This window comes from Oncorhynchus mykiss, chromosome 28 (genome assembly GCF_013265735.2).
Source record: "Oncorhynchus mykiss isolate Arlee chromosome 28, USDA_OmykA_1.1, whole genome shotgun sequence".
NCBI lineage: Eukaryota > Metazoa > Chordata > Actinopteri > Salmoniformes > Salmonidae > Oncorhynchus > Oncorhynchus mykiss.
In genome coordinates this window covers 15826737-15854576 of record NC_048592.1, presented here as the reverse complement: position 1 = coordinate 15854576, position 27840 = coordinate 15826737, and the positions used below count along the sequence as shown (strand labels likewise).

Genomic DNA, 27840 nt, shown 5'->3' with positions numbered 1-27840 from the left:
GGACCTTGTAAAGATGCTGGAGGAAACAGGTACAAAAGCATCTATATCCACAGTAAAACGAGTCCTGTATCGACACAACCTGAAAGGCCGCTCAGCAAGGAAGAAGCCACTGCTCCAAAACCACTATAAAAAAGACAGACTACGGTTTGCAACTGCACATGGGGACTAAGATCGTACTTTTTGGAGAAATGTCCTCTGGTCTGATGAAACAAAAATAGAACTGTTTGGCAATAATGACCATTGTTATATTTGGAGGGAAAAGGGGGAGGCTTGCAAGCCGAATAACACCATCCTCACCGTGAAGCACAGGGGTGGCAGCATCATGTTGTGGGGTGCTTTGTTGCAGGAGGGACTGGTGCACTTCACAAAATAGATGGCATCGTGAGGATGGACAATTATGTGGTTATATTGAAGCAACATCAAGACATCAGTCAGGAAGTTAAAACTTGGTCGCAAATGGGTCTTCCAAATGGACAATGACCCAAGCAAATTGGCAAAATGGCTTAAGGACAACAAAGTCAAGGTATTGGAGTGGCCATCACAAAGCCCTGACCTCAATCCTATAGAAAAATGTGTGCGCAGAACTGAAAAGGCGTGTGGGAGCAAGGAGGCCTACAAACCTAAATCAGTTACACCAGCTCTGTCACGAGGAATGGGCCAAACCCAATTTATTGTGGGAAGCATTTGGAAGGCTACCCAAAATGTTTGACTCAAGTTAAACAATTTAAAGGCAATGCTAATTGAGTGTATGTAAACTTCTGACCCACTGGGAATGTGATGAAAGAAATAAAAGCTGAAATAAATCATTCTCTCTACTATTATTCTGACATTTCACATTCTTAAAATAAAGTGGTGATCCTAACTGACGTAAGACAGGTCATTTAACATTTTAAATGTATTTGGCTAAGGTGTATGTAAACTTCAGACTTCAACTGTATGAAATAACCCATATAGAATCATGTCGTAAGCAAAAAAGTCCCCCTTCCACTTGTCCCACTTTCACGCTCTCTGTCTTCTCCTGTTTCTAATCTGTCAACAACAACAAAAAAGCATTTTAAAAAAGGTGGAATTCCAGAAAAAAAAGACTCCATAGGCCCTAATCATCCACCATAATTTCTATAAACCATTTATATTTCCTAACAATTTGATGAGATCACCGTAAAAAAAAAAATACAACGGCAGGAAAATCTATGACCTAGCTATGTAAACATAAGCAATGAAATCGGTGACACGTAGCCTACTTTCTAATAAGACAGTGGTATTGATTGAACAATCGAACCACACGCAAAACAAATACAAACTCACTCAAACGGACATCATCAACCCTCCAAAGCCCAAAGCTCATCTCAGCTAACTACTCCGACACAGTCAGGTAGAATGAACACTGTAAAATCAAACAATAAAAGAGTGGAACACATAATGAAAGTTGTGAAACTTCAGAGGAGAGCTAGAGTATTGGGTTCTGTTTGAGGTCTCTAGCTATTTCACTAGCTCTTTATGGCTGTGTGAATGCACAAACAACAGAAGTTATACATTTTCATCAGGACTTGGGAGACTCCCCTTCAGGCTCCTACTCACACACAGCCATTTCAAATAGACAGCTTAGGCAATTACACTGTGCCAAAGGAGCAAGCCACAGAGTCAAGCCACCTGCGTGAAGAACGTAGGCTACGTGCCAGCCGTTCACTAACAGGTTAGCCTCTGTCGACGTTCCAAATGGCACCCCGTTCCCTTCATAGTGCATAACATAGAGAATATGCAGCCATTTGGGACTCTTTGAAAAGAAAAGAAGAAAGAATACATTTTCTTTAAGTGTAACACCCCAAAGTGCTACTGTATCTGCTAGCACTAGTTTAACTGGGGGGAGATATCGTCTTACTGTACAACAGGAGAGGTACTGTACTACTAGACCAAGCCACCTACAAGGGACATATCCATTAATATGATCCCTGAGTGTTCAAACTACTGGAAAGACAAAGATCACATATAGCTCCAAAATGAACATCCTCTGTTAAAAGGAGAGGCGCAACTAGGCTCCCTGCTAGTGACTATTTATGAAGTACTCCACTATATAAACACCCAAACTCTACCTTTTTAATATAAACAAATGTGAGCAAGCAGGGATGAAACTAGGGTGAAACCAGGGTGAAACGTCCATGGTGTGGGTTAACACAGTGAGCATATAACAGATGGTGGGTTGTACACTAGAGTCTGGCTACAGTGAGGTTATAATAAGTAAATAGAGTCTGGAGTTGTAGATATGTGAGGGAGAGGAAAGCCCTGGTGCTTAGAAAGCCTCCTCTCCTCTCAGTCCTTTCTCTGTGCTGCGCTGCGTCGCTTCTCCTGTCCCTGTGTTAGTTCATCTGATCTGCCCAGTGAGCTAGGGCTTAGGGGGCAGATTCAGACCCAAGCCGTGCAGGATTACTCGGGCCCTGTCACGTGACCATACCACCCATGCGCAAACTGTATGGCCATGATTAGAGAGAGAGAGAGAGAGAGAAAGGGAGAGAGAGAGATTATATTAAGCAAAACAGACAGCACCATTTTCTTTTCTTTTTAAAATGTATTTACGGATAGCCAGGGGCACACTTCAACACTCAGACATCATTCACAAATGATGCATTTGTGTTTAGTGAGTCCGCCAGATCAGAAGGAGTAGGGATGACCAGGTGTTCCCTTGATAAGTGCATGAATTGGACCATTTTCCTGTCCTGCAAACCATTCAAAATGTAACTAGTACTTTTGGGTGTCAGGGAAAATGTTTGGAGTAAAAAGTACATTATTTTGTTGAGGAATGTAGCGAAGTAAAAGTTGTCAAAAAATATAAAATAGTCAAGTACAAATACCCCCAAAAAACTACTTGAGTAGTGCTTTAAAGCATTTTTACTTATGTACTTTACACCTCTGCCTAAACGTTGTGTGTTCCGTCTGTCTTCAAGGTGACAGGGTGTAATAGAGAATGTCATCCAGACAAGATGGCCTGACCATGGCTCTAGCACATCAATATTGTGTTATGTTAAGGTCTGTCATTGTATCAAATCAAAACTAATTGTATTTGTCACATGCTTTGTAAACAATGGATATAGACTAAAAGTGAAACGCTTACTTACAGGCCCTTTCCAGCAATTCAGAGAAGAAAAATAGATAAAGAACTGAAGAATTGTAAAATAATAACACAAGGAATAAATACAATGAGTAACAATAACTTGGGGTACCAGTACTGTGTTGATGTGCAGGGGTTTGAGGTAATTGAGGTAGATAGTCGTAATAGTTGTGCGCAGTCTTGGGAGGACAGGGATTACAAGAGGGGACTAAGCATGCACCTCTGAGGGCCCCCCCCCCCCATGTTGAGGGTCAACGTGGTGGATATGTTGCTGCCGACCCTCACCACATGGGGTGGCCTATCAGGAAGTGCAGGATCCAGTTGCAGAGGGAGGTGTTAAATCCCAGGGTCCTTAGTTTAGTGATGAGCTTGAAGGACACTATGGTGATGAATGCTGAGCTGTAGTCGATAAACAGCATTCTCATGTAGGCGTTCCTTTTGTCCAGGTGGGAAAGGGCAGCGTGGGGTGCAATAGAGATTGCGTTCCTTAGCATTCTTGGGCACAGGGACTATGGTATTAACTAAAACATCAGTCCCTTCCCAAAATACGTTATGGGACATGGGATTTCTGTGCTCAGCTGTGTCCATTGGCTTCTCTGACACTCATTTACACAATGTTGATGATCTCTGTGTGTGTGTGTGTGTGTGTGTGTGCGCGTGCGCGCGCACACACAAACAGGACATAAGAAGAAATATCAAAGAGTTCGATTACAAATGGAAGCCCACAAATGAGTGGAGGGAACAGAGGGAAAGGAACATGAAATATAACAGGGGCATGAAATATGCAGTTCAGGGAAGCAGGCTGTTGTGTGTCAATTCAACAGACCAGAAACAAGGAGCTGGTCTAAGAGCTGAGATGCAAAGTGGCGTTGAGAGGAGATTGGAAGAGAGAAAGAAGAGAGAGGGGGATAAGAAAGCTCTGTATAAACTCTACCATGGAAACTGAAAAATCACACACACACACACACACACACACACACACACACAGTCATTAAAAGTTATTGCATAATAATGCTGTATAAATCAGCAGAGTATCTCTCTCTATTGATTCCGGTGCTTGGTAGACAGAGAGAAACCGAGAGAAACGTTGTTTAAACAGTTCTAGAGGAAGAGAGGGATGAGTGGAATGTCTTTCTTCATCACGTACCAATTGTCTTAGGGCCAGAAGTGTTTCCTATAACCACGTGACCTGATCAGGAAAAGACCCTAGTTATGGGCTATGATAGGGAGTTTGTCCTGATCAGGTCACATGATTAAGGAAAAACAAAAGACCCTATAGGTTACGAATGTGTTATGAAGTCCTCATTTAGGTTAGACGCCCTTTAAAAAGGTACACTATGCAGAAAACGCTCCACCATTTCTTGGTTGCTAAAATTGTAATAGTTTGCCTAATTTCAGTTTATGTGACAAAACAAGCACGTATAGTTTAGAGAATCATTGTACCATCTAAAAAAATATATTGTATTTTCAGCTGTTTGAAGCTGGTGTACAAAACCGAATGTAAAAGACTCAAAAACAAAACTTAAGAACGGGAAGCATAGAAATAGGGCACATAGAACAGATCTACCACTTCTTAGACTTGCTTTCAATAAGAAAGCAAGAGACAGATCTATAACTCACATTACTCTGTACATTTGGTCGGGTCGTCCCAAAAAGTTACATATTGCAGCTTTAAATAAAAGGGATAACCCATAGTTTAAGATAGAAGGGGCTAACCAAATCAACAGTAATGTTATTTTTGTCCCTTTAATTTTGACACAATCACAGAGCAACATCAATAGACCCTAAGGCGCAGGGAGGAGAGTGATAGAGAGGCTGTGAGAGAAGCCAGCGTGAAACAGTCAGCACAGTCTACAAAGAAACAGACTGAAAGGGAAGTGGGATCAAGCTCGTTTTTTACATGCCTAAAGTCAAATGTGATACCAAGTCATTGCTCATTTGCATTGTGCATGTCTTAGAGAGAGAGAGAGAGAAAGAGAGAGAGAGAGAGCGAGAGAGAGAGAGAGAGAGAGAGAGAGAGAGGGAGAGATGGGGGGTGGTGGGAAAGAAAGAAGCATGAGCAGTGGGTGAGAGGAGAGGAGAGAAAGAAAGATATGAGTGGGAGAGAAAGAGAGGAGGAGTCGGTTTGAGGGAGGATAATTGGAGAGAGTAGTGTGTTCTTGGCCCACTTCCCCGGTGGAGAGACAAGTCCAACAGTTGGACAGGTGGTGTGGGGATGGTGTTGTCGACCGGCAGGACTGACGAGCTGAGACTCTGCCCGGTGGACATGTGGCTTCGCCCGCTCCTCGTCTTTGACAGGGAGAGACTGTGTGTGTGTGTGTGTGTGTGTGTGTGTGTGTGTGTGTGTGTGTGTGTGTGTCTCAACTTGTGTGCTTGTGCGTGTGTGTGTGCTTGTGCGTGTGAGTGTGTGCAGCCTGTTGTGGCCTGGCAGAATGAATCACTTGCGGTGCCACTTATCACAGTGACTGGGTCTATGGGTCAAGACACAGGGTGAACCTCTGGTGAGGGAGTTAAAGTCTGGGGACAGTTGTCACTGTGATCTGTGGGGACACTGCCACTGTGACACAATACACATCAAGCTTATGGGAGATAGCTTAAAGCTTAATGTGAAAGGTGGTTCTTGCATGTCAGCATCTACTATATACTGTATATAATCTCTCTTTCTCTCTCTCAGTTACTCTGACTTGTGAGGCATTAGGTTGTAGGACTGTATCTGTGCCAACAGGCTGGCCAGGACCTTCTTATATGAATAATGTAGGCAAAGAGCATCGAAGGCATGGTAATATATACAATTGGGAATAATCCCAAAATTACCAATGTCACAACAGTTTCTAGATATTCCATCTGAAAATTACACTGTACCACCATGACCGCCCTTCATCACCTTCAGTCAAACTGCAGTCCTCTTGTCTGGTTTTGTTTTTAATTGCATGTAAACAAAGAGACTGAAAATAGCCGGGCCGATTTGGCCAAGAAAATGTTCTATGAAAGCAGAAAAGGGTTGGTTGTAATCCCGTGGATTAAGGGATTGCACAGGCACATGTGCACAGTGTATATAATTGGGGCCAGATTACATGTAGTTAAGAGAGGTGGGAGGATGATCTGCTGGGTGTGTGTGGTTGGGGTTGGAGAGCTAGGGGTGAGGGGTGACGGGTCTGACACCTCTAACTCCAACACAACACATATGTTTCAGCCTAATATCAAGGTCTGGGATTCCCTGTAGAAGGGGAGGGGTAGGGTGAGGCTACTACAGCAATCATGCCTGTTGAGAGGTATACATTATATTAACTACTTACACTTTCTCTTGTGATAACAATGATAACTGCAACAGCAAAAACCTACCAAAAATAGTACTAAAGTACAAAATGTTTATTTTTTTGGTCCAAAGCAAGACAAAAATTGCATGGACTTTCGCGGCACCAACATAGCAAGAGAGTTGCTAAGAATGAAACAATATATTGACCGAAGGAGCGTTCACATCTGTTTCCATTGACACCGAATGTAAATATTGGGACGGATACAACTCGGACTAGTCCGCTTAACCTCTCCCCTCCATCCAGATCATTCAAAACGATCACATACAACTGGAATGGATTAAGAGTCCCGTCACCTCTGCCGCAGACGAGAGCGCGTGTGATCGTACCAAACATATGTGGCCCTGATGCCACTGATGACATTCTGGAAAGCTGGAATGACAGCTGTGAGAGAGTCTGACAGCCTGACATGAAGATGCACACGATCCATATCGCTACGGGTCAAAACCAGATCCCAAGCCTAGACAGACCAGGGAGCAAAAGGACAGTCCTCTGGTCAAAGACAAACTGAAAACATTGGGCAATTGTAGGTCAAAAGGGGATCAAAATTGCCTGTGACAAATGAACAGATAACATTTTTCTCAATGATGCACCAGCAATGACTTAAATGAATGTACCAAAGCAAAAAAACACCAAAGTACATGACTTGGTATTCGTACTTCAACAACAAGCACCAGGGTAGCATGTAGATGAGGATCAAATATGCTACAGTATAACAACTAAACAGCCGATTGCCCATGCTAGTATGTCTAGGAGCCAGCCTTTAGAATAGGGTGAGCATGAGGAAAAGTAGACCTACGGTAAGTGTCACCAGTAGAAGCTCAAAGTGAGAACAGGAAAGATAACAGACTTACCGTGGCTAGCTCATCAAACTTCCCAAAGAGCTCATTGAGAAGTTTGACCAGCTCCTGGGCTGTGCACTGAGACGCCAGGCTGGTAAACCCCACAATGTCAGCAAACAGGATGCTGGAAGAGAGTGAGAGAGAGAGAGAGAGTTGGGGTTGAGGAGAGACATAGAAATGAAACATTCCAAGATGACAGGTACAGCATAAGCTTCCTAATATAACAGTGTCGCAGACCAGAGATGTTAGATCGCGCCGACGAGGGATAGAGATGAGCATCGCGTGCTAGGTCAGATTGTTGAGGTGAGCATTGTCTCTTGTGATAATCTGCTTAGATTGAGATTGAACGGTGACAGCCAATGAGATGATCCATGTTTTGTTCCATTGCCTGACAGGCAGTGAAATCAAGCAGGACTCAGAATAGCAACATGGATTGTTCTTCCCTAGATCATTCTCATAGGGATCAACGCAGAGCCATGCCCTGTTAGGAGTTAGACAACATACACCTCCCTAAGTAGTTAGTATCTGTTTTACCATTATGAATGCACTTTATGTATCCAGTCCCCCCCATTTGAAGAAGTCATTCACCTGTAGTGTATTAAATGTAGTCAAAAGTTGAGTATTTGGTCCCATATTCCTAGCCCTAATGACTACATCAAGCTACAAAATTGTTGGATGCATTTGCAGTTTGTTTTGGTTGTGTTTCAGATTATGTTTGGATTATATTTTCTCAACAAAAAATAAAACCTGTATTAGAAAATCTCTTTCTCTGAGCAATTGTATTAGTATAAAATAATATAATTATAAAAAATGTTAAGCATACAATATAGCTCAGTATAGGGCTGACCTATATGGTCAAAATATCGTATGACAAAATATTTCACATTTTTGACGACATGACGGTATTGTAGGTTTTTTAATCAATTCTAAATTTGCTTTACGAGTTGTGCATGACCCTAGGGTGGCAACACAACATGAGTGATTTCAATGTACACACTGCTACGTAAGGGCTGCACAATGTGTGCAAAAAATATAAAAGATATATGCCAAATATTACAATTGCAATGGCACTTCGACTGAGCCTGCAACGCTGCCGGCTTCATACCTAAGTGGAATCATTTAGGCCATAAGGCACCACATTATCTTTGAGTTTGCAGTTTCACACAAAAGAATGGAGAAGCATTTGTTTACTGTATATCTGATGTCGAGACTTGACACATGTAAAAGATGAAATAGGGGGGGGTTCATTTGAATTTCATGCTCATTTTATTATTTAAAAGTGGAACATGAATTGCATCATTGAAGTCACAAGTGCCCCAAAGTTTATTGATTCTCGCCGTTCCCTGGAAGTCACCCTCTGAGTTTTGTCGGCAACACATGACAACAGAGAACCCTCCAAGCGAGTTGGTAGGGGCGAGGCGGTGGTTCGGGATTCACAATAGTGAGCAATCGGTATATGATCTAGTGGTCGAGCAACAACAACTGCGCTCCTTGAGTGATAAGGGGCTTAGTGAGACAGCGGGAGAGAGATGAGTCAAGTAGTAAACTACAAAAACAGAGTGGTGTACACTGAAATAACATTATAGAAGGTAATTGTGCATATAAACCGCTATACAATAAACTAGGGTATATTTTATTATTTATTTTTTAGGCCTACCATATGTTTTTCTCGATTTTATCAAGGGTGCCAATAATATATCCCAGACCAGCCATATTCCCTCCAGCCCTGACCCCAATAAACAAATCATCCTATTAGAGCCATTACTGTGAGCAGATGTTATTAGCCCAGTGTTGAGTAATATCCTCCCCCAGCGCCCCAGCCCCAGGTCTCATGGGGCATTTAAACCCTGGACTGAGCCTCTCAGACAGCGCTGTCTCCCAGTCTGTGTTGCGCCCGCAAGACCGCATCGCCAGGCCAGGCGGACATACTGTATTTGACCTCACCATGTAATCCTCCATCATCTCATCCAGCCAGATCTCATCACATTCCAGGGGACTTCTCTGCCATCTCCCTATTATACTAATGTGTGGTGGGGCTGAGTACTGCTGTGACGGCCAAAAAAACCCTGCCAAAACACATTTATGTTCTATTCAGTGTATAATGGACCAATAAACATTGTATTGTATCGTAATGTAGCCTAGCCTTTCTGAAGCAGCCAGGCGAGCCTAGTGCTCGTGATTGGAATGTGATCATGTTGTGTGTGAAAGGGCTTGCAAAGCAACTCGGAGGGGTTCAAGGCTAGAGGTGTGTGTGTGTGTGTGTGTGTGTGTGTGTGTGTGAGGAGCAGTTGTTGACGTCAAGGCTCTTGTAGAGACTGGTGGCAGTGGTAAAGAGCCTGCTTGATGAGATGGCATGTGGGTCACAGTGATAAAAGCCACCCTGAGCAGAGGGTCAATTACTTCCTGGATGGATAATTCTGCTGATTCTCTGTGTGAGAGGACAGGGAGGCCGGCAGTGTTGTGATACACACACACACAGACAGCACATCATCAACAGGTGTAAAGTCCCCAGAGGGCCGTGCTCTAGGAGATCTAGACCTGTCAAGCCAGACCAGAATGTGTCAGGTGGGATTCAGGAGATGGCTGTGATGCAACCTGCCTGCCTGTCTGTCTGGGTTACGCAACAATAGCAGACTGTCAGTAGGATTGGGCATGTTGCCAGTAATGTGGGACAATGGAGTGTGTGTGTGTGTGTGTGTGTGTGTGTGTGTGTGTGTGTGTGTTGCCCGTTGGTTTGAAGGCTGCAGGAAGTGGCGTATTTACAAAATTGCCTCAGGTCTTAAAGTGCCTTCAGAAAGCATTCACACCCCTTGACTTTCACATTGTGTTGTGTTCCCGCCCGAATTTGAAATGTGTTCAATCGTGATATTTTTGGTCACTAACCTACACACAATACCCCCATATTGTCAAAGTGGAATTATGTTGTTAGAAATGTTTACTGATGAATGAAAAATGAAAAGCTGAAATGTCCTGAGTCAGTAAGTATTCAACCCCTTTGCTCTGGCATTTTCAGAGCTGGGCAGGGAAAAGAAATAGAAAGGAAGACGACACATTTCTGGAGTAAAAACACAGGTGCTGCCGATCATACTGCCACTGTCGATGAGGCAGAGGACATGTACTGTATATGTAACCCATGTATCTGATGCTGTCTAGCGAATAGTATGGCATGACAGAATCAGATACACACAGTTTTCTGTTTCACTGCTACTGAATTGTTAGTACACAAAACGAGCTAAAGGCTCTGATGCATTGCTTTTCTAATTCTCTTCCCATCTATGTTGTTTCCCTCTCTTCCTTTCCCAGTATAATTCTGCACACACCATTGCATATTACCTTCCTCTTTTTCCCTCTTTCCTTCTCAGTGCAACACAGACACAGCTTAATGTGATGTAAATTGAGAGATGAATACAATCGAAAGCATCTATTAACTTATCTCGTTTGCAGAGAAGATTCCCTTATCAAGGAGCATTATACTCTCTGGCTGGCATTTCATGTGAGGTAATGCTCTGTAAACATACCATGGCTTTTCTTAGCTTAACTTTGGCAATGTTTCATATTTTTCTTATTTATAGACACGTTTATTAGTACGGCATAATATTTAAGTGTTTATAAACTACCCACACCAGCACCGTGTCATAATAATCCAAGCTACCATAATCATTTCATTTCAAATCCAGTCGCGGAACATAATAACAAAGTATTGACTAAATTACTGTACCACTGTTTACTTTTCAACTGCAGCAGACCTTCATCCTATGATTCACCCCTTGCAATAGGCTTGGATCTCTCTCAGTAGATCGTCAGTGGGCACTAACTGCATGTGAACAAGGCCTAAAGCCCATTGGTGCAGTGAGAGGCACATAGCAATCAGCAGCACTCCACTGAGATGTGTCCATATTTAACCACACACACACACACACACGTGCACACACACACACAAACATACACACACAGCCTTACGCTAAACAGTTTAGTGTCCATTGCATTTAATCTCCTGTAGAGGCTTAATCCCGAGGCTAAGCAAACTTCCCACCTCACGCGTCAACACCCCTCTGACAACATGAAGGAAATAAATATACAAAGTGAAAAAGGGAGAAATAAAGAAAATGAGGAAGAGGAGGAGAGTAGAGGGGGGGATAGAGGAAGAAAGAGACAGAGAGCATGGAGTGGGGGAGAGGAAGACAAGAGGGGTTGATAATCAAGTGAAGAGTAGCAACAGGAGGGTGGGAGAGAGAGAGAGAGAGAGAGAGAGAGAGAGAGAGAGAGAGAGGGAGAGTGTGAGAGAGATGTAACACTGTACATAGCCATAATAGGACATTTGAAATGTCTCTATTCCTTTGAAACTTTCGTGAGTGTAATGTTTACTGTTCATTTTTGATTATGTATTTCACTTTCGTTTATGATCTATTTCACTTGTTTTGGCAATGTAAATATATGTTTACCATGTCAATAAAGCCTTTTGAATTCAATTGCAAAGAAAGAGGGAGGGACGGAGGCATGGAGAGAGGAAAGTGGAGAGAGAGGGGGAGGAAAGGAGTGAGGGAAGGAGCCAAAAAAGCTCTTTGGAAGTGGAAGAGTTACTGACGAAGAAGCACTCAGTCAACCCACTGAATAAATTGCTGGTCCCCCTCCAGCGAAACCAGTGTGTTGGTCGGTAACACTCTGTGCAAGCTAATGCCATCTGGCAAACACTGACACCAACCACTGACTGAGACACAATGCCCCTCTGTCAGCTCACAAGAAGCTTTGCTCAATGCCAATTTAACCATTACAACAGCAAACCCAAGCGTCAAATCTGGAGGAAACCTGGCACCATCCCTCCGGTGTGTTCCATAACGGTGAAGCATGGTGGTGCCATCATCATGTTGTGGGGATGTTTTTCAGCAGCAGGCACTGGGAGACTAGTCAGGATAGAGGGAAAAGTGAACGGAGCAAAGTACAGAGAGAGATCTGAAAACCTGGGCCAGAGAATTCAGGACCTCAGACTTGGGCGAAAGGTTCACCTTCCAACAGGACAACGACCTTAAGCACACAGCCAAGACAACGCAGGAGGGGCTTCGGGACAAGTCTGCGAATGTCTTTAAGTGACCAAGCCAGAGCCCGGACTTGAACCGGATCAAACATCTCTGGAGAGACCTAAAAATAGCTGTGCAGCGACGCTCCCCATCCAACCTGACAGAGCTTAAGAGGATCTGCAGAGAAGAATGTGAGAAACTCCCCAAATACAAGTGTGCCAAGCTTGTTACGTTATACCCAAGAAGACTCAAGGCTGTAATCGCTTCCAATGGTGCTTCAACAAAGTACTGGGTAAAGGGTCTGAATACTTATCTATATATATATATTATATATATACACATACACAATCTAAAAACCACTTTGTCATAATGGGGTATTGTGTGTAGATTGATGAGAAGATGTATTTATTTTATCAATTTTAGAATAAGTATGTAATTTTACAAAATGTGGAAAAAGTCAAGGAGTCTGGAAACCGAATGCACTGTACATGGTACATTTCAGCTGCAGAGCAAGATTATCTTTGCAAGCCCCCGAACTCTCTCTCAGCACATGACATTCCGTTGCTAATTTAAATTGAAAAGTATAAATTATGTCAATTGAAATAACGTTACTGGTTACCTTAATCACTGTAATCACATTTTCAAGTAATATGCCAAACACTAGTTACAGTTGAAGTCGGAAGTTTAGATACACCGTAGCCAAATACATTTAAACTCAGTTTTTCACAATTCCTGACATTTTATCCTAGTAAAACTTCCCTCTTAGGTCAATTGGGATCACCACTTTATTTTAAGAATGTGAAATGTCAGAATAATTTCAGCTTTTATTTCTTTCACCACATTCCCAGTGGGTCAAAAGTTTACACACACTCAATTAGTATTGCATAGCATTGCCTTTAAATTGTTTAACTTGGTTCAAATGTTTCCGGTAGCCTTCCACAAGCTTCCCACAATAAGTTGGGTAAATTTTTGCCCATTCCACCTGACAGAGCTGGTGTAACTGAGTCAGGTTTGTAGGCCTCCTTGCTCGCACACGCTTTTTCAGCTCTTCCCCCAAATGTTCTATAGGATTGAGGTCAGTGCTTTGTGATGGCCAATCCAATACCTAGACTTTGTTGTCCTTAAGCCATTTTGTCACAACTTTGGAAGTATGCTTGGGGTCATTTCGATATACTTTAACTTACTGACTGATGTCTTGAGATGTTGCTTCATTATATCTATCCACATAATTTTCCTTCCAGTCCCTCCTGCAGCAAAGCACACCACAACATGATGGTGCCAGCCGCCGTGCTCACGGTTTGGATGGTGTTCTTTGGCTTGCAAGCCTCCCCCTTTTTCCTCCAAAAATAATGATGGTCATTATGGCCAAACAGTTCTATTTTTGTTTCATCAGACTAGAGGACATTTCTCCAAAAAGTACGATCTTAGTCCCCATGTGCAGTTGCAAACGGTAGTCTGGCTTTTTTATAGCGGTTTTGGAGCAGTGGCTTCTTCCTTGCTGAGCGGCCTTTCAGGATATGTCGATATACAGGACTCATTTTACTGTGGATATAGATACTTTTGTACCTGTTTCCTCCAGCATCTTCACAATGTCCTTTGCTGTTGTTCTGGGGTTGATATGCAGTTTTCGCACCAAAGTACATTCATCTCTAGGAGACAGAGCGCGTTTCCTTCCTGAGCGGTATGACGGCTGCGTGGTCCCATGGTCTTTATACTTGAGTACTATTGTTTGTACAGATGAACCTGGTACCTTCAGGCATTTGGAAATTGCTCCCAAGGATTAACCAGACTTGAGGTCTTGGCTGATATCTTTTGATTTTCTCATGATGTCAAGCAAAGAGGCACTGAGTTTGAAAGTAGTCCTTGAAATGCATCCATAGATACACCTCCAATTGACTCAAATCATGTCAATTAGCCTATCGAAGCTTCTAAAGCCATGACATAATTTTCTGGAATTTTCCAAGCTGTTTAAAGGCACAGTCACCTTAGTGTATGTAAACTTCTGACCCAGAGGAATTGTGATACAGTGAATTATAAGTGAAATAATCTGTCTGTAAACAATTTTTGGAAAAATTACTCGTGTCATGCACAAAGTAAATGTCCTAACCGACTATAGTTTGTTAACAAGAAATTTGTGGAGTGGTTGAAAAACAGGTTTTTCAACCACTTCAAATGTATGTAGAATACTTCAAATATATGTAGAATACTATCATAATGTGATCCTGCAGACATTCATTCAGCTTTGATCTAATTAAACAAGCACCAGTCGTCAAAGTAACTTGTTATCTGGGCAGCCGAATGAGTAGAGCAGACCCAGTTCTATAAAATAAATCATATTTTAAGCTATCGGCAGGAGACTTCCAGAGAATTCTAAAACGCAGCCATTTCGTTAAAATGATCATCGGAGCTAACCAATGTTTCTACCCCTGACGCTGGGTTGGGAGTTTTGGAGTTTGGATGGGTGCCCTACCTGACGTTGTCGTGCCGTTGGATGTAGATCTTGTGGAAGATCCTTTCAGGAGGCTTCAGGAAGTCTTCTTTCATCTCCATCGCCACGTTCCTGGGCAACAAACTCATCAGAAGTCGCTCCTGTGTGGGTGGGTGAGAGAGAGAGAGAGAAGGACGGCGTGAGGAGAAGGAAAGAGAGGTATACTTAAAAGTCAATCAGACTTGAGAATATGAGAGGAGAGTGTTGGTGGTGGTGCAGATAAGAAAAGTGAGAGATAAAAGGTGGTGGAACAAACGGAATTGGAAAAAAAAGTGTGAATGAGTCACCAAGTGTGTTTAAAGAAATAATATGAGAGAAATATAGAAGCCTGATTTTACCCTTATGCCTTCTGTTAATGTGTGTTTGTGTGTCTGCATGCTGGTGTGTCCGTGGGAATTTGTATGTGTGTGTGTGTGTGTGTGTGTGTGCGTATGTGTGTGTTTATACCTGTTTCTCATTCTCATCCTCCATGCGTAGCCTCTCCTCGATGCAGTTGCGTGCCTGTAGGAAAGCCTTCCTCTGTGCTCGCTCAGTCAGGATGCGCACAAACAATCCAGAGAGGTTCACACTGGTAAACAGCACTGTGTTGGCCACCAGCTGCAAGCACAAACACCACAACATTATGCCACTTAGCATACATAACCTCATAATCTTTCATCCAAAGTGACATAGGATCCCTGCGGAAATTGAAGGTGTGGCTTTAGTATTCCTAGTCCCATGCTCTCACACCAACTGAGCGACACTATGCTCTCAAGTTAAAGACGGTCTTAAATACCAAATACATGATGCAACTTTTTTCCAAAATCCTAGGGGAAACACTGGCACATTTCTTTTGTGGAACGAGAAGGTCACTTTCGGTCATTCTTCATTATCACCAAGACGTCAATCTGACTGTTTTGAATTTTTGGGCATTTTAATAACTTCCTTTCAATAAAAACATTGAACCGACCTGTCTCTGACTTTTCCAAATGATGTGTATTTAACACTCTAGCAGTCCTTTGAGATAAATATCATCAAAGACTAAAACTTTTGGGGCATTTCAACCTCAAAGCACCGTGACGGTTGAAATGACCGTATGCACGTTTAACAGTAGAATAGCCGGCAGTCAAATAAATCAATGTAATAGCCACAATCACAGAGAAATCATTCATATTTAGTTTAGGAAGGTCATATTCAACATGATACAAAAGACAATTTATTTCAAAAGAACAGAATAACATGTTTTGAGTTTTATGTATAGGTACTTACAGTACTTGCCGAGGCTATATGGCTTCGCCATGCCAATGAAATCAACTTGTCAATTTAGCATACATAACACGCTTGTATTCATTTCCCTGCCCAACCACAGTCAACACATATACTGTATTTTACAGTAAGAATATAAAGGGATATAACAGAATACAATTCATCGCTGTTTGCCACCAGCACTCACAAGAGGAGGAGTGGAGCCGTAGTTATACTAGGAAAGAGTTATATTATTACCATATTCTGTGCCATTTTGAGAGTTGTTTGGCAAAACTAGGTGAATTTGGAAAGCTTAGAATCTGCTCTCTCCGATAGGGTATAGGGTATAGCAATCAAAACATCTTGCCTGCATGGATCTCTGCAGGATGATTTGAAAAAAGTGTTTTTTGGTCAGCTCTTTGTCGGTGGATGCCGTCATCAGTCTCAATTTGGCAATTAATACTTTTATCACCCATCAGACCATTATCTATTTAATCTTGTCTTTGGGCTCACATCTATTATTATATGTGTGACATTTGTTTCAATATACTGTAGTTTAGGCACGGTCTGGATGGGCCGTTAGGCTAACTTAACATTAAAAAATATATGAATTATTTTAGCTATTTATTATGGAATATTTACAAAATTTAAATATTGAAATATCAACAGTCAAAATTCCAGCGCTCCGTGGGTTAAAAAGCCATTATGTTGACATCATCTGAAATATAGACTGACTGATGCGGCGCCGCTGTGGTGAGATGATAAAGGAAGAGGTGGCTGTTCGCTTGTGGCTCTAATTCACACCACTGCTCACTCTGTTTGCTACCAATATGTTGGAGCCTAACTTGCCACTCTGATCTCAAAAGGGACATTGAGACATTTTGGCAATCAAGCCCTTTTTGTACTTACCCAGAGTCAGATGAACACATGGGTACCATTTATGTCTCTGTGTGAAGTTTGAAGGATGTTGAAGGTAGTTTCACTACCGTTAGCAGAATGACTGGCAGACCGGACCCATTCAATCTGGCCCAGGGGATGTTTGAATAAAAAAAATGTAATGTTAATAGGAAATGATTATTTTGGGTTAAAAAATACACTCCAGGCCGCTCTTGAATGTCTACAACGAGATAGAAAGTATGGAGAAATGGGCTCCCAAGTGGCGCAGCGGTCTAAGGCACTGCATTGCAGTGCAAGAGGCGTCACTACAGACCCTGGTTTGATCCCGGGCTGTCTCACAACCGGGCTTGACCAGGAGTCCCATAGGGCGGCACACAATTGGCCCAGCATCGTTATGGTTAGGGTTTAGCCGGTGTGGGCAGTCATTGTAAATAAGAATTTGTTCTTAACTGACTTGACCTGGTTAAATAAAGGTTAAATGATAATGGACATATACGTTTTCAAATTACTGCCATTTCCAAATAAGCTTGTTTTCCCCTTTTTTGTTAAACAATGTAATTGAAAACAAACACTGCATAGCCTCAAAGCATGGTTAAAAGTACAATTGTATCTCATGGATGGTCAGTCTTTGCATCCAGAGCTCTGTCTATTAATTTGACAGTGGTTACATTTTCCAGTCCCATTCCTCAGCTATTTACCAAATCAGTGGCCGGGTGCTCCGCTTTGGTATTCGTTGAACTGCTGATTGACCCTTTAATGCATAAAGTGCCAAGTGAAGCTGAGGTAGTAGAACCCACCTGGCCTAAACACATTGCACATTGATGGACTGATGCATAGTATAGACAGAGGAAGAGAAAAGAGATGTACTGCACATTCACAAAAATTAATTGGAAGTCAAAAATGAAGTATTTTGCTTTGTCTTGTCAATACACATTTGGAAGCAATCACTCAGGGTGTGTGTGTGTGTGTGTGTGTGTGTGTGTTTGTGTGTGTGTGTGTGGTGTAAAAGCACAGAGGGGTAAACATAAATGGGCTATGCTTCCAGCTGAGTGTAGGTCAGGTAGGAGAGAACAACAGATAGACAGAGCCTGTGTAAACTGAGTGTTTTCCATGTGGCTGAGCATGACTGGGCCTGGAGATGTGACCTTTAACACCCAAACACAGACACACACACACACATGCACAAGCAAACACACATACACATAGGCTGACATACAGTGTGTCTTCCTCACCAGCAGTCATTTTTTCTATAGACCCTGATTGGTGATTCACCACTGGTGTTTACAAGGTCTGCTGTAATACAGTTGAAGTCGGAAATGTACATACACTTAGGTTGGAATAATTTAAAACTCGTTTTTCAACCACTCCCCAAATTTCTTGTGAACAAACTAAAGTTTTGTCAAGTCGGTTTGGACATTTATTTTGTGCATGACACAAGTCATTTTTCCAACAATTGTTTACAGACAGAATATTTCACTCATAATTCCCTGTGTGACAATTCCAGTGGGTCAGACGTTTACATACACTAAGTTGACTATGCCTTTAGGGTGCATTAAGGCCACACAAAGGGGATGCCACCGTGAAATCCTAGGCATTATCAAGTGCTTGTCAAATTGTGAATGAGTAACTGATGTAGTGTGTACAGCCTGCGCAAAAAAATAACAAAGCAGAGCTCATGCCATTCAAGCTACATTTTTCAAATCATCATTAGAGTCTCATCGTGCAGCCTTAGAATGTTTTAAAAATAACATATAGGCCAACGTTTGTATCACAACTAAAGTTATATTAATAACTCTAAATTAACCATATAAGAGTATCTATTTCTTTGTTAACCTCTCAACACAGAATAGCCGCATGTGTTCACTCCCTCAAATCGTTTGGAGAAAATATCCTGTCTATTTTATTCAGCTTTGTTCAATTGTATTCTTCATACTATAAAATAATGCCACGGAATTTGAAGAAAATCTTGTCTGCTAAATGAACTAGTGTAGCCCACATCAATTTGGCATAGCCAGAGTGTGCTATTCTGTTCTGTTCGTCTGAAATAGACTCAATTTTCTTCATATCATGCTTCTTTAGACCTGTCTAAAAATAAATGATGGATTTATTGTGATGGTGTAGGTTATATTACATGGATTTATTAGACTTCTTAAAATGTAGATGTTCCAAAGGTCAGTATCAGTGGCATGTAGGCTATCTGTGGAAGCCAGGAGATGCTAAATTGGTTTATTTAATTTTAATTAACGGTCCATTACCGTGAGCCGAAAGTTATTTGCTTGAAAATCACCAGCTGAAGAAATTTCATGACCGCCACAGCCCTACTCACAACCGCAAATCACGTGTAACCATGCCAGCCCAATACCTCCACATCTGGCTTCTGTACTTGCAGGATCATCTGAGGATGGGGAGCGGAGTCCTGAGGAGTATTTCTGTCTGTAATAATGCCCTTTTGTGGGGGAAAAACTAATTCTGATTGGCTGGGCCTGGCTCCCCAGTGAGTGGACCTGGCTCCCAAGTGGGTGGGTTTATGCCCTCCCAGGCCCACCCATGGCTGTGTCCCTGCCCAGTCATGTGAAATACATAGATTAGGGCCCAATGAATTACATTTTCAATTGACTGCTTTCCTTCTATGAACTGTAAATCAGAATAGGTCAATGATAGACTAGTAAGAACAAGCAGCTCATTTAGACAACACAATACAGGCAACAGCATCCAATAAGTGAATTAGTTATACTGTACTGTAGGGTGTGTGATTGTATTTGATGAGGACAAGCTTATATTGTCAACATGAATAGCAAATGGCATAAGCTGGGATCTGACCCGATCCCCAAGGCACAAGAAATCCATGGTCTCATGTCTGCAATGCAGACAACGAGACTCAAATATCAGGATCACACATGATTGGTGTACTGGTGGACTCTTATGACAGAATTTAGCAATGCTGTAGTGGATAATCAGGAGAGGGAACATAATAATGTTATGTCCTTCTCGCTCTGACTGAGATTTGGTTATTATTGGTTTGTTTACGCCACACATAGCCTCACTGTGACCCTGAAGGGAAGGGGGCCTATAGTCTTGTTTGGTGGTTGTTGGTTGGTTGAAACACAGGTCCTTTACGGTCATACCACTGAGCTAATCTCCAGGCTTAATGGATTAGCTTTCCCTTCCTAGGCTGTACTCTGCTACCGCTAGCGCTGTCCTTCACACACCGTCCTCCTGACACACGTATAGGCTACACGAGCAAGATATTACATGCCACATGCTAAAGGAAGAAAGCAAATCAGAGCTGATATGACTGAGGGCTAAACCTCTCCATGACAGAGAGAGCGAGCGAGTGAGAGCGAGAGCAAGACCAAGAGAGAGAGAGAGAGAGAGAGAGAGAGAGAGAGAACTTGTTGAGACTGTCAAGACATTTTTGGTATAAAGTTCTTTGGGTTTGCTTGACCTTTTATTAACTGTCTGGTTGTCTAGTATCTGGTTGGGGTCATCAACCACGGCCTGCTTTGGTTCTACATCAAGTACTTTCAGCCTAAATGGACCAGATATTCCCTATGAAACAGAGGCACACTGTACGTGAATCCTGTCTGAGCACTGTCCGTCTGGTCTCTCTGTGTGGCCCTGTTTGTTTTGTTCCACTCTGTTGGCAGTATAGGGTGATATGAGGTTGGGTCATATTATTAGACATTCAGAAAGTATTCAGACCACTTCCCCTTTTCCACATTTTGTTAAGTTACAGCCTTTTTCTAAAATGGATGAAATAATTGTTTCCCCTCATCAATTTACACACAACACCCCATAATGACAAAGCAAAAACAGGTTTTTAGAAATTAAAAAATATATATAAAAAAAACACCTTACAGAATTATAAATAATATAATTTTCCATTTTTTGTTGTTGTTGCATACAATATACTGTAGCTTAGTATTTTAATTATGTATTTTATAGGCCTACAGTCATTACTGCTCATCTTTTTCAAGGGTGTCAATCATTTAGGCACACACATCACGGACCCAAGTCAAATCAGTCACTCAGGCTATTTTGAAGTAAATGGTGTGAGACAGATACAGCTCTATTGCCTATTTGTATGTCCCTCCCTCCCTCCTACCTCAGTAACATGAGACTATTAGCCTAGAACTGAAGCAATGTCAACACGGAAAGCCTGCTTATACTTTGACTGACAAGACATGGGCCCGGTTTCCCAAAAGCATATTAAGGCTAAATTCATCGATAGAACCTTCCTTCGTAGGAGAATCGTTAAATCTCCGAGCAGTTCCCCAAAGCCAATGTTATTAACGTTGCTCTTGAAAACACTCGTAATCAAACGCCTGCCCCAGACCACTCGTAGAACAGCCAAGCGCGTCGTTTTTTGCCCTCCTGCGTCACTTTATACACAGAAAGGTCGCTGCTAAACATAGAATCACATGGTTCGTCCGTCTCTCTGTGACCGCCGATAACTTCAGAACAAAGTTGACTACAAATAAAGTTGCCAATGTCTTTGTAATTGATACAAACAAGAAAAGTATAAAAATACACTTCAAACTTAAAACATAGCATAAACAGTAGGCTATAGGTCTATTTCAATCATATTGAAATACATTTCAAGTTCAATCAATTAAGTTATATGTTGATACTTGTAGGTTACTGTCTGTACTTTGTCTCAATATATTATATGATGTCTAGCCTAATATCGGTGATTTATTGCTGGGCACAGATGTCAATTCAACGTCTATTCCACGTCGGTTCAACGTAACTTCATTGAAATGACGTTAAAATAACATTGATTCAATCATTGTGTGCGAGTGGAAATAAGCCGCATCAATATCTGCAGCCGTAGATGGTAATATGAGCTGATCCGTCGTCGGTATTGTGAAATAATGTTAATGATGAGGTACGATTTGATTGGAGAAAGCTAATATGAGAGCAGCTCTCCCTTTCTTTTGATTTTATCAGCAGGATATTGACACATGCTCCACAACGCACTTAGCGACCATTCTCTCCGCGTGGTGTTTTGGGAAAAGCATGTTACATGTTCGGCCATTGTAGGAAAGATGGATCGTTAAAACACTCGTAAACCTAAATTCCAGGCCCTGCTCTCCTGTCTGCAGTTGTGATCACAATCAGCCACACGTCATTGAAGCCCGTGTTTAGATTGAACTACTGAGCACCTCTCCGCACGTTATCGCACACGGCTTTGCACTTTCTACTATAGCATACATCCAGCACGCGCTCCTTATAAAAAAAACAGCATGCCTTGAGTTCACTGATGTTTCTATTCTACATAAATCTAGGGCATTACAGATACAAAACCGAAACATATTTCATTGTAGAATGTTGTCTTTGTATGTCTTTCAAAATCAAAGCAGGCGGACAAGCAGTGCTCAGACATTGTATGAATCGCGCGCAAATCGGTGACCCCCGCCGGTCGCTGTCCACTTGATGGTGCTGAACTTCATATTGACAGGCTCATTCTTCCTCTCGCGTTTCCCTTATCTGTTCTAGATTAAAGCCCCATTATCCATGCTTCGAATAGCCTAGCCTGGTGGTTAACTATGTATAGCCTACTTACCGTTCTCCATAATTTCTGCGTCTCAACTGTCACGGAGGTGGCTGTCACAATTATATGAGAGATGGCAATCATTATTCCAAACATCACTGCTAACAGAGTCCGCACCGGCAGGAGCGAGTAGGCAACGAATGTAACCAGCATGAGCTGCCACATGCCTTGCTCCGGGTTGGTCGGGGGCTCCAGCCCCACCGCGCCGAGGGAGAAGGGACAGCAGAGGAACGAGAAGGTGAAGCCGAAGAGCAAGGTCAGGTTGACGATCTGCTGGAGCTGGGTCACCTGAAGGTACTTGACGTTGGTGACAATGAAGAGGGACACGAAGACGATACAGTGTACCGGATGGGACCCCTTGGAGATGGTCAGATTGGGGCCGGACAGCAACTCCACCACCGCCAGCGTCGATGCCATGACGATGAGCACCGCCAGGGCTTTGAGAGTGGACGTCTGCTCCAGCTTTAGATTGTAGTTCTGGAACAGAGACTCCAGCTCCTTGCAGTCGAACTCATCCTCGCATGCGATGGTAGTCAGAGGGACGCCTGGTGGACAATGGCTTTTCTTCCGCCGGGTTTTGACTTTCTGAAACGGAATTTCCTCCATGTCAGGGCCATTCATAAACTAGACACTGGACCACACAGCGCGCCACAGACCGACGCCGGGAAACAATCAAGCACGCAGCAGTCTAGAGAGGAGAGCGTCCCGGATCACTAAGGCTGGAGGACTGGCCTGCCACTGTAATCTCCTGACGCGCGACATGCACTATCCACAGGTTGAAATCCGTTGTTCGTCGAGATCAGTCACCAAGGAAACGTGCAAGCATGTTCGCCCCTTGAGCAAGACTCCAAAAAGTATTTTTCGTTTCACTTGGGCAAGGACAACATCATGGAAACAGAGTCCCGCACACGACGGTCGAGTTCTGAATCTAACAGCTTTTCGCAAGGCTCAGATTGGATCACGCATGCGCATTATGAGGTGGAGATAAGACACGTCTCAGTAACTCAACAGACAACAAGAGAAAACAGACTTGAGATGTATGGAGGACCAAACCTGCCAAAATTAGAAATACATAAATGCACATATAAATGGAAAAATAAATGAATAAATCCACACATAATTAAATAAATTAGCAAGTTAACAGAAAAATTAGACTAAAATGTATTAATTCTCTACATATCTACATGTATTTAATTATTTATCTATGTATTATCTAAACATTCTAACTTTAATTCATATATATATATATATATACATATATATATATATATATATATATACATATATATATATATATATATATACATATATATATATATATATACATATATATATATATATATATATACATATATATATATATATATATACATATATATATATATATATATATATATACATATATATATATATATACATATATATATATATATATATATATATATATATATATATATATATATATATACATATATATATATATATATATATATATACATATATATATATATATATATATATATATATATATATATATATATACATATATATATATATATATATATATATATACATATATATATATATATATATATATATATATATATACATATATATATATATATATATATACATATATATATATATATATACATATATATACATATATACATATATATATATATACATATATATATATATATACATATATATATATGTATATATATATATATATACATATATATATATGTATATATATATATATATATATATATATATATATACATATATATATATACATATATATATATATATATATATATATATATATATATACATATATATATATATATATATATATATACACATATATATATATATATATATATATATATATATATATATATATATATATATATATATATATATATATATATATATATATATATATACATATATACACACACACACACATACACATATATACCAAATTGGGCCCAATTAGCCATTTTCCCTCCCTGGTGTCATGTGACTTGTTAGTGTTACAAGGTCTCAGGTGTGAATGGGGAGCAGGTGTGTTAAATTTGGTGTCATCGCTCTCACACTCCCTCATACTGACTGGTCACTGAAAGTTCAACATAGCATGGCAAAGAATTCTCTGAGGATCTGAAAAAAATAATTGTTGCTCTTCATAAAGATGGCCTGGGCTATAAGAAGATTGCCAAGACCCTGAAACTGAGCTGCAGCACGGTGGCCAAGACCATACAGCGGTTTAACTGGACCGGTTCCACTCAGAACAGGCCTCGCCATGGTCGACCAAATAAGTTGAGTGTACGTGCTCAGCGTCATATCCAGAGGTTGTCTTTGGGAAATAGATGTATGAGTGCTGCCAGCATTGCTGCAGAGGTTGAAGGGGTGGGGGGTCAGCCTGTCAGTGCTCAGACCATACGCCGTACACTGCATCAAATTGGTCTGCATGGCTGTCGTCCCACAAGGAAGCCTCTTCTAAAGATGATGCACAAGAAAGCCCGCAAACAGTTTGCTGAAGACAAGCAGACTAAGGACATGGATTACTGGAACCATGTCCTGTGGTCTGATGAGACCAAGATAAACTTATTTGGTTCAGATGTTGTCAAGCGTGTGTGGAGGCAACCAGGTGACAAGTGTGTCTTGCCTACAGTCAAGCATGGTGGTGTGAGTGTCATGGTCTGGGGCTGCATGAGTGCTGCCTGCACTGGGGAGCTACAGTTCATTGAGGGAACCATGAATGCCCACATGTACTGTGACATACTGAAGCAGAGCATGATCCCCTCCCTTCGGAGACTGGGCCGCAGGGCAGTATTCCAACATGATAACGACCCCAAACACACCTCCAAGACGACCACTGCCTTGCTAAAGAAGCTGAGGGTAAAGGTGATGGACTGGCCAAGCATGTCTCCAGACCTAAACCCTATTGAGCATCTGTGGGGCATCCTCAAACGGAAGGTGGGGGAGTGCAAGGTCTCTAACATCCACCAGTGGAAGAGGACTCCAGTGGCAACCTGTGAAGCTCTGGTGAACTCCATGCCCAAGAGGGTTATGCCAGTGGTGGAAAATGATGGTGGCCACACAAAATATTGACACTTTGGGCCCAATTTGGACATTTTCACTTAGTGGTGTACTCACTTTTGTTGCCAGCAGTTTAGACATTAATGGCTGTGTGTTGAGTTATTTTGAGGGGACAGTGAATTTACACTGTTATACAAGCTGTACACTCACTACTTTACATTGTAGCAAAGTGTAATTTCTTCAGTGTTGTCACATGAAAAGATATACTCAAATATTTACAAAAATGTGAGGGGTGTACTCACTTTTGTGATATACTGTATACATATATATACATATATACATACACATACACTCCCGGTCAAAGATTTAGAACACCTACTCATTCAAGGGTTTTTCTTTATTTTTACTATTTCTACATTGTAGAATAATAGTGAAGACATCAACACTATGAAATAACACATGGAAACATGTAGTACATTTATTTTATTTTTGAGATTCTTCAAATAGCCACCCATTGCCTTGATGACAGCTTTGCACACTCTTGGCATTCTCTCAACCAGCGTCACCTGGAATGTTTTTACAACATTCTTGAAGGACTTCCCACATATGCTGAGCACTTGTTGGCTACCTTTCCTTCACTCTGCGGTCCAACTCATCCCAAACCATCTCAATTTGGTTGAGGTTGAGGTATTTTGGAGGCCAGGTAATCTGATGCAGCACTGCATCACTCTGCTTCTTGGTAAAATAGCCCTTACACAGCCTGGAAGTGTGTTGGGTCATTGTCCTGTTGAAAAACAAATGACAGTCCCACTAAGCCCAAAACAGATGGGTTGACGTATCGCTGCAGAATGTTGTGGTAGCCATGCTGGTTAAGTGTGCCTTGAATTCTAAATAAATCACAGACAGTGTCACCAGCAAAGTACCCCACCCATAACACCTCCTCCATGCTTAATGGTGGGAAAAACACATACAGAGATCATCCGTTCACCGCATCACACAAAGACATGGCGGTTGGAACCCAAAATCTTCAATTTGGACTCCAAACCAAAGGACACATTTCCACAGGTCTAATGTCCGTTGCTTGTGTTTCTTGGCCCAAGCATGTCTCTTCTTATTATTGGTGTCCTTTAGTAGTGGTTTCTTTGCAGCAGTTTGGCCTGATTAACACAGTCTCTGTTGAGATGTCTCTGTTACTTGAACTGTGTGAAGCATTTATTTGGGCTGCAATTTCTGAGGCTGGTAACTCTAATGAACTTACCCTCTGCAGCAGAGGTAACTCTGAATCTTCCATTCCTGTGGTGGTCCTCCTGAGATCCAGAATCATCATAGCGCTCAATGGTTTTTGCAACACCACTTGAAGAAATGTTCAAAGTTCTTGAAATATTCCATATCGACTGATGTTCATGTCTTAAAGTAAGTTTGGAATGTCATTTCTCTTTGCTTATTTGAGCTGTTCTTGCTATAATATGGACTTTTAAGAAGCACACCTGTTAATTGAAATGCATTCCAGATGACTACCTCATGAAGCTGGGGAGAGAATGCCAAGCTGTCATCAAGGCAAAGGGTGGCTTTTGAAGAATCTCAAATTTAAAATATATTTTGATTTGTTTAGCACTTTTTTTTGGTTACTACATGATTCCATGTGTTATTTCACATCTTCCCTATTATTCTACAATGTAGAGATATTTTAAAACGTAAAGAAAAACCCTTGAATGAGTAGGTGTTCTAAAACCGTTGACTGGTAGTGTATGTATATGTATAATTTATTTCTGTATTTCTTCCTCTAATATGATAATGAGGGGGTGTCAATCAAACATCTGTAGGTGGTATCAAACACACCATTGTGCAATGTCAGCATTGCTCGGTGAAGCTAGCTACGATAACAATTAGCCACACCTTCAAAATAAAAGTCTCGCAGCGAATTTTTTTCTTTTCTTATAATATATATTTATTTTACATTTAACTAATCAAGTCATTTAAGAACAAATTGTTATTTACAATGACGACCTACACCGGCAAAACCCAGACGACGCTGGGCACATTGTGTGCCGCCCTATGGGACTTCCAATCACAGCCGGTTGTGATACAGCCTGGATTCAAACCAGGGTGTCTGTAGTGACGCCTCTAGCACTGAGACGCAGTGCCTTAGACCGCTGCGCCACTCGGGAGCCCTTTGTTTGCATTGTACATCCTTGCCTGTGGATCTTGAGTCCATGAAATGTGCTGCAATAGCGCAGTGGTGCAGCACTCTCACTCACTTTTTTTTAAATTAGAAAATACACAGTGCTGGAAAAAATATTTCTGGGAAACAAAAATTCTATCAAAACGTTCGATTGACAAACTAACTAAAAATCT

General features: G+C 41.4%; 1 protein-coding gene across 2 annotated transcripts in view; it reads right to left on the bottom strand.

Annotated features, from left to right (window-relative positions):
• LOC110508629 (adenylate cyclase type 1) overlaps nucleotides 1-23413 on the bottom strand; it is a 65005-nt gene extending 41592 nt beyond the window's left edge. For both annotated transcript variants that reach the window (XM_021589285.2, XM_036966419.1), the window contains exons 1-4: nucleotides 22450-23413; nucleotides 15210-15359; nucleotides 14745-14863; nucleotides 7272-7383 (exon numbers count right to left, since the gene is read on the bottom strand). In XM_021589285.2, coding sequence (XP_021444960.2) covers nucleotides 7272-7383; nucleotides 14745-14863; nucleotides 15210-15359; nucleotides 22450-23058 — 990 coding nt within the window. In that variant the 5' untranslated portion in view covers nucleotides 23059-23413. The remainder of the gene's footprint in view (nucleotides 1-7271; nucleotides 7384-14744; nucleotides 14864-15209; nucleotides 15360-22449) is intronic.
• Nucleotides 23414-27840: the final 4427 nt, after the last annotated feature.